The following is a 13,784-nucleotide window of genomic DNA, read 5'->3' as shown; positions in this document are numbered from 1 at the left end:
CTAAAGAAAATGAGCATTTACATTATTCATGGGCTGTACTGAATTTTAAAAAAAAGATCAACTATACACTCACCCCTTACACAGGATAAACTGTCCTGGGCTGTATAGCTTTAGCACCATCACTAAAGTTGTTTGTAAAAGCTGACCAATATACATTTCAGTTTTAAAAATGAAGGATATATAGTATATGTTACAAGTCTCAAGTAGGCAGTGTCAAAATGACATCTATTTCTTTGCTTGCTTTGTGATCATACCCCTTGGAGGTGTTATGGGTCTCATGGTATTTGGTTTCTTTTTCTCTGCAGGATTAAAATCTGAAAAGGACATATTAGTGTTTCATCCACACTCATCATGGCACCTGCATTGTCAAACCCTCCACAACAATTGGGTGCAGAAAACAGAGTGACCAATTGTCTCTTTGCAAAAAAATTATATCCGTCTTCAACCACCTGATAGGCTCTACATATAAAATCCAAATCATACTTATGGAGAAATTTTGCAACCACTTCTGCACCAAATGTGAAGGACACGCCTCTGTCATTTTCCACCCAGCCTAAGACATCTTTATCAGGGTCAGACCACAAAAGATCACAAAGAAGACTTTGATCTGGTACATCAATTGGTCGAATAATTCACTGAATCTGCTCCATAGACTGAAGATCCTGGTGATAAACTTCCATGACAGCAGAATATTTTCTCATCCATGATGGCTGCTATCGGTAAACAGTTAAAGCAATCTGTGAAAGTTTTCCATAGTTTAATGTTGTATCTTCTTTTACATTCATCATAAAATCCATAAATTCTATTGATGCTGGCACATTCGTGATTTCCTCTGAGAAGAAAAAAATTCTCGGGATATTTGGTTTTGTAAGGCAATAAGAGGCAGATAGTCTCCAATGACTGCTATCCCCTGTCCACATAGTCCCCCCAAAACAGGTAATTGCTTTCTGGAGGGAAAACACCATACTCAAAAAGTCGAAGCAAATCATAGTATTGCCCATGGATATCACCACATATTGTGAGTGGTGCTTCAAGTTCCAGTAGGATAGGCTGACTTTGGAAGATTTCTCCGAACTTTAAGCAAAGTCCTCTGATTTCGTTCTCCTGTAGCTGGACATTCTTACCAGGTTTGGACCCTCTCACTTCCAGCAGCCATTGGATGATGCTGTCGATGTTCAGTTTATATCTTCCATTACGCTCCCCCCGCCGACCTTCCCGTAGCGGCAACAACTACGGCTAGTGCCTTGGGATTCACGCCTCCTTTCCCACACCACCAGCACAGACATGGTGGTGGCAGCGGTGGCAGGGGATCCCTGTTTCCTCCTTCTCTCCCCACTGGAACCACGAGAGCTAACGTAGGTAAATTTTTAAGCTAGATAATGTCAAAAAGTTTCTATAGCTACACAACTGTTTAAACTCTAGAAAGTTAGATTTGCTGAAAATAAACAATTCAAGAAAACAAAAACGCTTAAGTTACCAAATTAACTTTTTTTTTTTGCTGTACGCGGGCCTCTCACTGTTGTGGCCTCTCCCATTGCGGAGCACAGGCTCCGGATCCGCAGGCTCAGCGGCCATGGCTCACGGGCTCAGTCGCTCCGCGGCCTGTGGGATCTTCCCGGACTGGGGCACGAACCCGTTTACCCTGCATCGGCAGGCGGACTCTCAACCACTGCGCCACCAGGAAAGCCCTACCAAATTAACTTTTAATCAAGAGGAAATCTCTTATAAGCCAAAAATAAAACAATTATTTGGCCTGTCAGGTTTAGTTATGACAAAGACCCACATCTTAAATTGACTCATTAATCACACCACATGTTTGTGCCAATATGGTTTAAGATAATATACTTTTTAAAGATAGATATTTATTAAGGAACAGAGACTCAAATGGGGCAAGAAAAGAAATTCTCAATAGAGTTGAATTCACTGAGTGGGGAGGGGTCTTCCAAATTGAGAATGAGTGTTTCATGTGAAGAAGGGGTGGGAGCATGCATAAACAGAAGGGAGGAGTGACAGATCACCACTACTCTTGAAGTTAGCTAAAAATTCCACCTAAGAGTTCATATTCAAATTTTTCTCTATCTTACTGTTTTCCCTCTTAGTTTTGATACAAAACATTAAATAACTAGTGAGGTGTAATATTCTAATAAGATTTCCATGTGACACAGTTATTATTCAGGTAGGTAGCTAGACTGGAACAAATCAAGTTTTAAAGACATGGAGAAATTTCAGCACTTTCATCTTCCTGCAAATCCCCTCATTCACTTCCTCACATAATTAGCTTGACAAGAAGGTATGAATTAGGTAGAATTTATTAACCAGTGATCTTTAAACTGAAAAATACCAAACTTGAATTCTGTTTCAAAGCTAAGAATGTCAAGGCTATTGGAATACGGCTGTACTTGTGGGGTGGCTACACTGAGGACTTTAGAGGCCTGAGTCAGTCTGGGACTTTGTATGAGCATTAAATTCCCATGGAAAATTTAAAGGAGGAAAAGAAAGGGATAGGAAAGGAAGGTAGCATTGGTGGAAAACTCGAGCCTGGGACACCTTCAAAGTCTTTGAACTCCAATAGCTTTCTATGAAGCAAATCTTTCCATACTTGTTAAAAAACACAAGCCATTTCCCTAGGTGTCACAGAAGGACTCCTGCTGCTACTTTCTACTTCCAGTCTACTCAGAAATACCCTGACACTGATCCTTCTGATAGGAGGCCAGTTCTCTCTGTTCTGAGGGCAATCATGAGGTACTAAAACAAGCAAAAATGAAAAATAAAGAAAAAAAAGGTTAGTGAAACATTACAAAGCAGGTTCAAAGTAAGGCCAATTTTTTAATTGACAAAAATTCAAGTTGACATTTTCTTTCTTCACTTTAAACTTGTTTGGGTCATCCTTCAGAACAAGAAGCTAGAACTCAAACATAATTGGCCTGCCTAAACATGGATTGAGTGAGACAATTCATATGTTGTTTCCTTAAAAAGGTGTCCACTGTGCAAGAAACAAATCCTAGTGGCATCAATTACCCTCTGCTAATAAAACAGAGGGTCACTGATTGTGTTAACAAATACCATGACCCCACTTTGCTTTATTCCCTTCCCTATTCCCTATCTTCCTCCATCATTTTATTTGGAATAGACTATTAGTTTAGTTTGACTGTTTTATGTCAACTTAATAATGGAAAAGAGGTTTCCAAATAACTGAACTAGTCTGGACCATGATTATTCTGTGAACTTTACATCTATGACCCATGCTACCCTCTTATCTGCATGCTGATACAAGTTTTCTGTTGTTGTTCTATTGATTTGTTGCCTGTTGATTGCTATATATATGGTGGTTACACATGACACTGAAAGTTCAAACTAATCAACAATAGAATTATCATTTTTAAAGTAGTAATTTATCTGCTTATGATACCTTGAAACTATCTGACCTACAAAAATTATTAGTTGCACGAAGGAAAAGGAAACTAAACTTACATCATCCATTTCTGTCTTCACTTTAAATTCCATTTCTTTCATATTTTTTATACTCAGAGTCTTTGCTCTAGAATTAAGGCAGATATAAAATACAATGTCATTTCCAAATTACTACATTAACCATGAAGAAATAAAAAGGATAAGTCATTTTATTTTAACAATTAGAACATATTTAGAAGGGTTTAGATGCTATATCCCATTTGTTCATAAGACACTGGTAAATGTGTATCTCTCTGGGATCCTCAGAAACAGAGACATCTAAATAGAGATTTTAAAATGTAATTTATCTCACCTGGGCTCCCAGCTACCATATCTTCAAGCTAAAGAGGTGGATTGATAAAGAAGAGCAATAAGGGAGAAGGCTAGAAAGTATATGGTATTTAAGAAAATTTTGTTTTAGGGTAAAGGAAGTAAAGAGGGAATCAATGGCAAGATCGGACCACATAACAATGAATCTAGATATAGAAACTTCATAAAGATAGAATCTATAGAGGTAAAACTTAAATTTTTAAGAATATATTATTTCACAAAGAATTTCAAGGGAAGGATGAGAAGTGAGTAGAAGCATTATCAGATGATGAACATTGGGAAACAGAAAAAGAATTGATCAAAATATGGAATGGTTTACAGATGTGCAGTAAAAAACAAAAAGAATGTGTTCATTAATAAATTATCTAGAAAAAAGTAGCTAGATTAATAAAGCTTCTGAAAAATTAAATTTTTTGAGGTTACTTAACTTTTCAAATGATTACATTGTTATATGGTTTGTGTCTCATTAAATACTATATCCATTCACTTAAAAAATAGCTCTGTGATGCACTGTATAGCTGTGGGGTTAATTTGTTTACTTTACTTTAATAGATTTTATATATTCTATTTTATAGTTCTGACAAAATATTTCTCTTCATTAAGACAAGTGCTGTCATATATCACATGTAGATAAAAACTTCTATATAAATAAAACATGAGAGTAATACTATCTATTCCACAGAAATAAAAGTAACTGGCAACAGTATATTTGCTGCTGTGTCAGAATAAACAGCATTTAAATAAGATCTTACCTTGGGAAACGACCAATCACAATAGCTATGGTACACACAACACCAAACAGCAGCCCCACATTGGCAGCAAAGCATATTGTAAATATATATGTACTGACCCATATGCCCTGAAAGACAAACAGGAAACAAGCTATGGGTCCTTTATATTCTCATCTTTCTCGTTTTTGCCAAATTCCTCACAATCTTGTTCTCTACCATTCCTGTGATGAAATCTCTCAGCAAGAATATATTACTCAAGGAGTGGTAAACAGAAGCCCAGAAACACAAAAACAAACCCAGGCCCCAGCGGACTCCCAGTGACAGAGGTTAAGGGAAAGACAAAGGGAAAAGGCACATTCTTTTTATATAGATGCTGCCAACCCTTATTTCAATCCCCAAAAAACTTTCTGTTTAAGATCTGTAAATAGTTGGCTGATGTGCTTGCTTCAAAAGCATTCCATAATTACCTACTGTTTTCTCATTTGGTGTAATAATATTACAAACAAGTGTTTGTAAATTTTTGGTCATTCTCAGTAATATTCTGTTTTCTGGGATTGCTATAAAGAGAACTAAGATAGCTTATTACTACTGATACATAGGACTCTCAAAGCCTATTGTTAAAATGACTGACTCTAACAGCACAACCAAAGCCACTTTTAGGCCAACCACTATAAAAATCGTTATACTTTTATTTGCAAGGGTCACTTCTTGTGAAATTGTGAAAGCTAAAAACTCAAGGCCAACTTAGTTCTTGGGAATATTTCAAAAGATTGCAAGAAAATTCTATTTCTCCTTCAACTGGGATTCCAACAATATTGCAGTTTTGTCTACCACCTGAAATTACAATTTGCAACAGGATACTGTATTATATTGGCAATTCTAAGTTTATTTCTGACAAAAATAGCTTTAAAAGGAAAATAATTTGTGAAATCCAGAAAGTTATATTTTCTAAACACAAAATTCTGCATTTGGCAAATAGTAGACCAACAAAATTATCAAACTCTCTCTTTTCTCCCAAATTACCTGCATTACTTTATGCAAGTAATTCTAAGTTGATTTCTTTCTGTCCCAATAGCTGTATTACCATTTTAAACAACATAATTCAATTCCATATGCTAATGAAAGATAAATTTCTCTATAATCTGAAAACAGCACAGATTCTTGGAGGGGTATAGGTTTCTTTTTTCCAGACAAGTTTGAAACAAATGTTTCTAAAAGGTATTTTTTAACTTGAAATTTTTTACTTCTCCTTTATCTGTATTATTTATCTACACTGAGCTTGAGTGGTTCTTAATGTTGAGCTATTTTCAAAAGCTAAGCTCTTGGAAGCAAATGGACAGATTTTTATCTGTAAAATTCCTTTTTGATATAGAAGAAACAAACATTTGGGAATAAATGAGAAACTATATTTTAAGTGTTCTCATGTTAAGATCCATCACGTACAAATGTAATGCTGTTAGCACTTATTATTACACCATCCTGTCATCTAATAGGTTAGACACTGAGATGTTTTTCCTCTATTCAGGTGAATGGAGAGTCATTTGAATCTTCTATTTGTACACAGTGTGTCTTTTCCTTCCCAACTTATTGCACCAAACTTGATTGTGTACAAAATAAGGCTGCAAATTTTTGATCGTTACTTCAACTTGCCATGATTGCTCTGTTTCTCACTCAACCCCTAATGCTTACTGAACCTGCCTGGGTGTGGCAGAATAAGACCTCACCAAAAGCTTCATAAGTCCTGTTCTTCCTGGCCAACCTTCATGATTCAATATAGCATGGGGAACTGAGGATCCTGGTCCCTGCCGTTTAAAAAAACACAGAGCCTGGATGCCATGATTCATCAGAGCGACCAAAAATGTTGGTACCATCTGGTTCTATTTTTAAAGTGAATTTACTCTCCCACAATATCATCTATTGTAAGCTGGACTTATAATGCTTCATTATTTTCCAGGGCTACATTTATAACTTTGAAAATAATATCAAATAGAAATTAGTAACATAGACAAGTAAATAGTTCCACTGGTTAGAATAAGTCCCAACACTATTCTGTAACAATTCCTATTAAAATCCAAATCCTAGATGTCATAGCTATAAGGAATTGGGTTCTTGAAACCCCCTTTTTTTTTTTGAAACATTTTTTTGCATTATGCATTCTTACTTTATCTCCTCCCTATTTGGCACTCACAGCCCCTAAACATAAGATAACCCCAAAGTTGGCCTCAAGTAGGGAAGACATAAACTCTTCCTTTTACAGAAAATATATCGGTGTAAAACACAGTTCAGCAGATAATCAATCACTTCACTTCTCTGCTCCATCTGTTATGGTGATTGATCCATATTATTAAATTTCTGTAGGTCTTAATTCTATCTCTACTGTTCAGTTACTCAAACTCAGTTCTAAGTCCATCAGTAAGGCTTCCATTTTGGATCCCTATTTCCTCATTATCTCAAAGAGGGCTCTGATCTACAACTCAAAGTAGAATTATTATTAAACTGTAAAAAGTTTAAAGAAATAAAAATTTCTAATTTTTCTTTTATTTTAACATCTTTATTGGAGTATAATTCCTTTACAATGTTGTGTTAGTTTCTGCTTTATAACAAAGTGAATCAGCTATACATATATCACCATATGTCCTCCATCTTGCCTCTCCCTCCCACCCTCCATATCCCACCCCTCTAGGTGGTCACAAAGCATCGAGCTGATCTCCCTGTGCTATGCGGCTGCTTCCCACTAGCTACCTATTCTACATTTGGTAGTGTATATATGACCATGGCACTCTCTCACTTCGTCCCAGCTTACCCTTCCCCCCACCCTGTGTCCTAAAGCCCATTCTCTACATCTGCGTCTTTATTCCTATCCTGCCCCTGGTTCTTCAGAACCTTTTTTTTTTTTTTTTTATTCCATATATATGCGTTAGCATGCGGTATTTGTTTTTCTCTTTCTGACTAACTTCACTCTGCATGACAAACTCTAGGTCCATCCACCTCATTATAAAAAACTCAATTTTGTTTCTTTTTATGGCTGAGTAATAGTCCATTGTATATATGTGCCACATTTTCTTTCTCCATTCATCTGTGATGACTATTTACATGTTTTCTTAAACTTTCAATGTTCAAATTGCTTTACACATACATACATCTTTGGTAACTTTGCTTCATATTTAGGTATATTCTAACTATTGAGTTATCTGGACATATTCTGTCTACTGGGTGATCTAGCATATATCCACAAAAGTCTGTGCAATATTATCACTAAAAATGCTTTGCCCAGATCATATTCCAATAACCCATGGCCTCTCACTGTTGAATTCCTTAACAACTAGAGATACCTGTCAACTTCAACCACAGGAGGCCATTGTCAAGCTAAACCCAACATCGCATTTAATTATCATGTACCTGCTATATCCGTGTCACCTTTCTCAACATTATTTTCTTCCCAAACCATACTCCCTACTTACTCCAGGTTTTCAACTCCTACCTCTACGTAGGAGATTACAAATTATGAGCCATTAAAGCAGTTTCAAACAGTCTACCAAATACCTTCAAACTCAGTGTGTCCAAATGCAAACTCATTAACTTCATCCCCCAAATCTTCTTCTACTGTCCTCTTTCAGTTATAACACTAATATTCTTCAAGACACTACAATCAGAAACCTTGGAATAATATTTTACTCTTTCTCCTTTTTCATCTACTTGTCCAATCATTTCCAAGTCCTATCAATTATTAATAAAAAATATCTCAAATTATACCCTCTTCTCAATTCACTGATAATGTCTTAGTTCATAATTTGCTATTGTTCCCTTAAACTGTTCTAACAACCTCCTACTTAACTATCAGCTTTTGTTATCAGCATTGTAAACCATTTGCCATACTGCTGTCAGAATAACCTTTCTAAGTATAGATTTGGATATCAGATTTAGAGAGTGCATTAAAATCATTTTTACTTTACTCCCCTCTATTAAATTCCTCCCAAAGCAATATAAAAATGAATATATACAGAGGAAAGTCCAGCTTTGATGAAACAAGAACATAGTCACAACTCTTAACTATAAAATACAATGTAGACTTGCAAAATTTGTAAGATATCAAGGACATTGGAAGCCAACAAATTTATCCTCAAAGTTTAATCAATCATAGATTTCTCCATGAATGTCACAATTTTAAAAATTCTATACAATAATCTTCTGATAAGAGCTTTAAGTTCTAGGGGCAATAGTGGACCACCAGAGAAGAAGGAAAGGTACCCGTATGGTATCTATTTGATACTATATAAAGAAGAGCAGTAAGATAAAATGCCATTTGTATCACTTACAACCTAGCTTCCTAACCAAAGGAGACTGACAGAGATGAAACAAGGTGAAGAAGGTAGAGGAGACAGCTAGTAAAAGGTCATCAGAGAACCTGTGATTTGTGAGGCTTTATTTCAACTAGGGACAAATCTTCAGATGACATAGTTAAATCAGAGTCTTGAGATGCTTCACTTCACTTCCTACCTTCTGCCCTCCCCACATTATTTTTCAGCAAATAGCTACGTCCACTAAAGATGCATCATAATCATAAAGGAATAATCAAGGAAGCTATATATATAAATGGGAAAAAGAAATAAAGTAACAAAATAGAGACAGAGAATAGGTTTAGGCAATAAAATCTCAGGAAAAATCCCTCAAAAATAGATATGAAGAGTCAAAGAAGAAAAACTGGGAAAGAAATTGGATGGAAACAAAAATATTACAGAGATAAAAGCCATATTTAAAATTTACTAAATAGGATAATCACAATAAGAAATACATAATCAGAGATACAGTGAATAGTCCAGAGAAACCATATGCACACACACACACACACACACACACACACACATGCACACCCCAAAATAATCACGGGAAAATGTACAGATTTTAAGAAACAAAGTAAATTAAAAATACATAATTCATTAAGAGAACAGAACATATATATTTGAAAAAAGATTCAAAGACATATTAGAAGAAAAATTTTGTATGTAATTCTTGATTCCGAGATCACAAGGATATGTCACTCTCTTAGAAATTTGATACTAACTGTTCAACCACAAGAAATATTCTGACAATATTACCAAACTTTATGAGCAAGAAAGAAACTCACTGAGCATCCATTTAGAAAAATAAGCTCACATTAAATAGTAAAAAATTATGTTGACCTGTGATTTCTCTGCCTTATCCCTCAATGTCTGAAGATTATTCAAGGTTAAAAAGCCTGGGGGAAAGCATTTTAGACTCAGCCAAAAACTTCCTTCTAGTATAAAAAGAAAACATGTTTTCACCATGAAGTAGTTCTGGGAATATAAAACACATGAGCCCTTCTTGGAAAACTGCTTTGTGATAACATACAAAATACAGCTAGAGGAACTGAAAGGAATAACTCAGGAATGCGAAACTATTTTTTTAAAGACTAAAGGTAACAACCAAATGCATTTAAATAAGGTTCCATGTTCTATAATTCAATGAATGACATCGTTTTCCTCCAGTGCTGTTCCTAACTGAAAACTTAGGAGCCACTCCAGACTGATGCACTTCATGTGATGAATTGGTGATGAGGGATAACTAATGAAACCGCTTTAGTATTTTTCAACTCTATTCCTTCCTTTTGAATCTCAAGTGTTAGTTGTGGTCCAGGCCTCCTCATTTATTTGCCTGAATTATTAAAGAAGTGCTTCCAATTGTTGCATACTTCATCAGATCGATCCATCTTCCTCAAATTACTCATATGACCTTCCTAATACATAAATCTTATTCCTATTTCTCCTTTCAGTGATGCCTCACTGTCTTCATGATGAAGTCGAATCTTTGCAGGATGTAAGCAGCTCTCTCAGTCCAACCCTTTCTTAACTTTTCCAACCCCATCTGTTACTACTCTCACCTTCATGCTATAGGTTCTGTCCATCATTTCCTGGAAAAAGCCTTCCCTGACACCTCTCCCCTTCCATGATGGTAATGTGCTCCCCGTTACGTGATTAATGAGTTCCTTAGAAACACCTTTATCACGGGGTTTTCAGTAGCTTGTTAAATAAGTTTATATCTTCTCATTTTTCTGTTTCCATGTGCCATCTCACACATATCACCTTAAAAAAGTCATTATCCTCCAACAGCCTAGTTAATTTTGGTCTCTTGGACTGCCCACAAAATACTGTTCCTTCAAGTCTCAGTTCATATTTCAGCTCTGCTCTAAGTCTTCTGTATTAACCCAGTACAAATTAAATGTTCCAGCCTCTATTTTTCTCCAGTACTAAGTTTTTTCTTTTGCTTCCAGGTCATATTGTATCTTGCATCATATAATAGTTACTGTTTCTGTGCCTGCACCCTGCACAAATATTAGTGTCTAAAGAAGGTAAGTATTTCTTTATTCATCTCTGAATTCCACATGGCACCCACTATTGTACCTTGGTAGAAGCTCAGTAATATTGAGACTTAAGAGGAATATTATCGTTTTTTAACATCTTTATTGGAGTATAATTGCTTTACAATGTTGTGTTAGTTTCTGCTGTATAACAAAGTGAATCAGCTATATGTATACATATATCTCCCCATATCCCCTCCCTCTTGCGTCTCCCTCCCACCCTCCCTATCCTACCCCTCTAGGTGGTCACAAAGCACAGAGATGATCTCTTTGTGTTATGCAGCTGCTTCCCACTATCTATTTTACATTTGGTAGTGTATATATGTCAATGTTACTCTCTCACTTCATTCCAGCTTATGCTTCCCCCTCCCCGTGTCCTCAAGTCCATTCTCTATGTCTGCATCTTTATTCCTGTCCTGTCCCTAGGTTCATCAAAACCTTTTTTTCTTTTTTTTTTTTAGATTCCATATATATGTGTTATCATACAGTATTTGTTTTTCTCTTTCTGACTTACTTCACTCTGTATGACAGACTCTAGGTCCATCCACCTCACTACAAATAACTCAATTTCATTTCTTTTTATGGATGAGTAATATTTCATTGTATATATGTGTCACATCTTCTTTATCCATTCATCTGTTAATGGACATTTAGGTTGCTTCCATGTCCTGGCTATTATAAATAGTGCTGCAATGAACATTGTGGTACATGACTCTTTTTAAGAGGAGTATTACTAAAGTACGTGCCAGCATAAGTTCCCCCAAAGTGTCTCAGATCAAAGGCCCTGAAGGAGGGAGAATACATAAATAATTGCATTTCAATATAGTGAATGCCATAACAAAGCTAAACAGAGGCTACTCATGAAATAATTCACCCATATAGGAGAGGGAGAGAATTTTGGATGTTCTTGCATAGATACATTTCTCTAGAACAAGTATATTAAACATTTATGTTAGTAAAATTCATATTTTATCATTGTTCAATATAATTTAATCTGTTCCTAGCAATATCCTATTAACATAATGCTCCTCTCAATGTAACCCATTTAAAAAACAATTCATGAGACTCTTTGTATTTAGAATGAATATGGTCACTATTAATATGTTTATCCTATATTAATGCAGCATACATTTCTTAGCAATAATTAATGCTGGCTTTTCATATATGTTATAAATAGTCTTATTTCTACTAGCTATTCTTTGATGAACTTCACTTCCAGAATCAATTCATAATGGAAACTGGGAATCCCCAAACCACTCAAGTTAGCTAGCATTTCTTTAAAAGTTCTTAAACACATCAATCAAATTTTGACAGAATTCCATTTCTGTTTCTTATAAAGACATTTTACATTTTAATATTTTTATTGAGTTTGAAGAAAGATAGCTTGTAAAATGTAAGTCTCAAATGGCTAAAACTATTTTTTGCAAATGGAACTATTAAAGCTTATTTTGTAACATGTGTTTAAGCCAAAGATAGTAATTTTAGATCAAATTTCTACTTACCCAATCAATTTTATTCACATTCCAATATTTTTTTAAATCTCGAAACTGTATTAGCATTCCCTTCAGTCCCACGACAATAATACTTGCAAGAACACACTACAAATAAGAAATAAGTTGATGAAGATGTAAGATAAAGATTTTAATCTAAATTTAAAAGAATCATGGTATTTTTATGTCTTTGTCTTTGAAGTACTTACTAAAGAAAAGCAATAACCATTTAGAAGACTGAAGTAATATTCATTTTGTTTAGAACTAACCTATTATTGTACTTTAGGAATATAATAGCAATTCTAGAAAACCACAGGGTACATGTTATGGCATTCTAAAAAAAAGGAAGAAAGGAAAAGAAAAGTAGTGAATTATAAGGGTGAATGTTATAAGGCTGAATGTCCTCTTAACTTTATAATAATTATTCACTGCCATTTGTTTGAAATGTGTTTGTTGCAAAAATTAAATATTTACATAATGTATTTCTTTAGAATTGTCTTGAGTATCAATTTTCTGGTTTCACCTGAATGTATTTATAACTCTCTTGAAAAGTGAACTTGGTTATTGGGAGATCCTCTCGTGAAAGTGATTTATTCTTATTACATGAAAGAAGAATTAGAACAAGAAAGGCCTGACACTATCTCTGGATCTCTGAAGACGAGGATCTTACTCACATCACTTTAGTGCCCCAGGCTTCTGAAAAGCAAGGTAAATACATGTACTAATACTCTGAGTCACTTTGTATAACCATGCATCAAGGGTGGCAAGATGCATTTTGTTGCCTACTCTCTTGCCCAGTATGTATTTTCTAATAGTACAAATTTTATAAAATTCTTCCAAAGTCTACTTCTTATAACAGACTTCCCTGGTGGTCCAGTGGTTAAGACTCTGTGCTTCCACTGCAGGGGGTGCAGGTTCAATCCCTGGTCAGTAAACTAAGGTCCAGCATGCCACATGGCACAGTCAAACAAAAAAAAAGAATAAAAGAATGTCATGTACTTCTTATAACAGAGATTGCCTAGTTCCACCTTCCAAATGAATACAGAATAAATCTAATTCCACGATGTCATTTTTATACAAAAGCCTAAGAATTAGAAAACAGCCATAGTACCCTCCCATACTTTCCCCATCAAATGTGGAATCTTTCTACCTTTCCTCCATTCAGCCATTACTTATGTCACATAAGATTTCAGATTTAGGATCATTGAGGTTGTTCTTCAAAGAAATTTTTAAAATACAATGATTCACATTAAAAGTAAAGTTAAAAAGTAAATAATAAAAAGCACTACTTACCATGGGCAGCCAGTAAAGCAAGGGTCCTATTGCATAGATGACTATCAGGATGAAAATGCAAGATATTAGACAAGCCACCTGTGAAATACAAGACAGACAAAAAAGAAAGCTTGA

The 13,784-nt window shown here is 35.2% G+C and overlaps 1 protein-coding gene and 1 pseudogene across 1 annotated transcript in view; both read right to left on the bottom strand.

Annotated features, from left to right (window-relative positions):
- The window catches only part of SLC26A7 (solute carrier family 26 member 7), a 194,917-nt gene that overhangs the window by 40,314 nt on the left and 140,819 nt on the right, over window positions 1–13,784 (bottom strand). Inside the window, exons 9-12 of the mRNA XM_032610680.1 lie at window positions 13,671–13,748; window positions 12,390–12,485; window positions 4,533–4,639; window positions 3,472–3,538 (exon numbers count right to left, since the gene is read on the bottom strand). Coding sequence (XP_032466571.1) covers window positions 3,472–3,538; window positions 4,533–4,639; window positions 12,390–12,485; window positions 13,671–13,748 — 348 coding nt within the window. The remainder of the gene's footprint in view (window positions 1–3,471; window positions 3,539–4,532; window positions 4,640–12,389; window positions 12,486–13,670; window positions 13,749–13,784) is intronic.
- Window positions 226–3,244, bottom strand: LOC116742683 (annotated as a pseudogene).

The sequence above is a fragment of the Phocoena sinus genome, chromosome 17, assembly GCF_008692025.1.
Source record: "Phocoena sinus isolate mPhoSin1 chromosome 17, mPhoSin1.pri, whole genome shotgun sequence".
Taxonomy (NCBI): domain Eukaryota; kingdom Metazoa; phylum Chordata; class Mammalia; order Artiodactyla; family Phocoenidae; genus Phocoena; species Phocoena sinus.
This window is presented reverse-complemented; position numbering and strand designations above follow the sequence as displayed.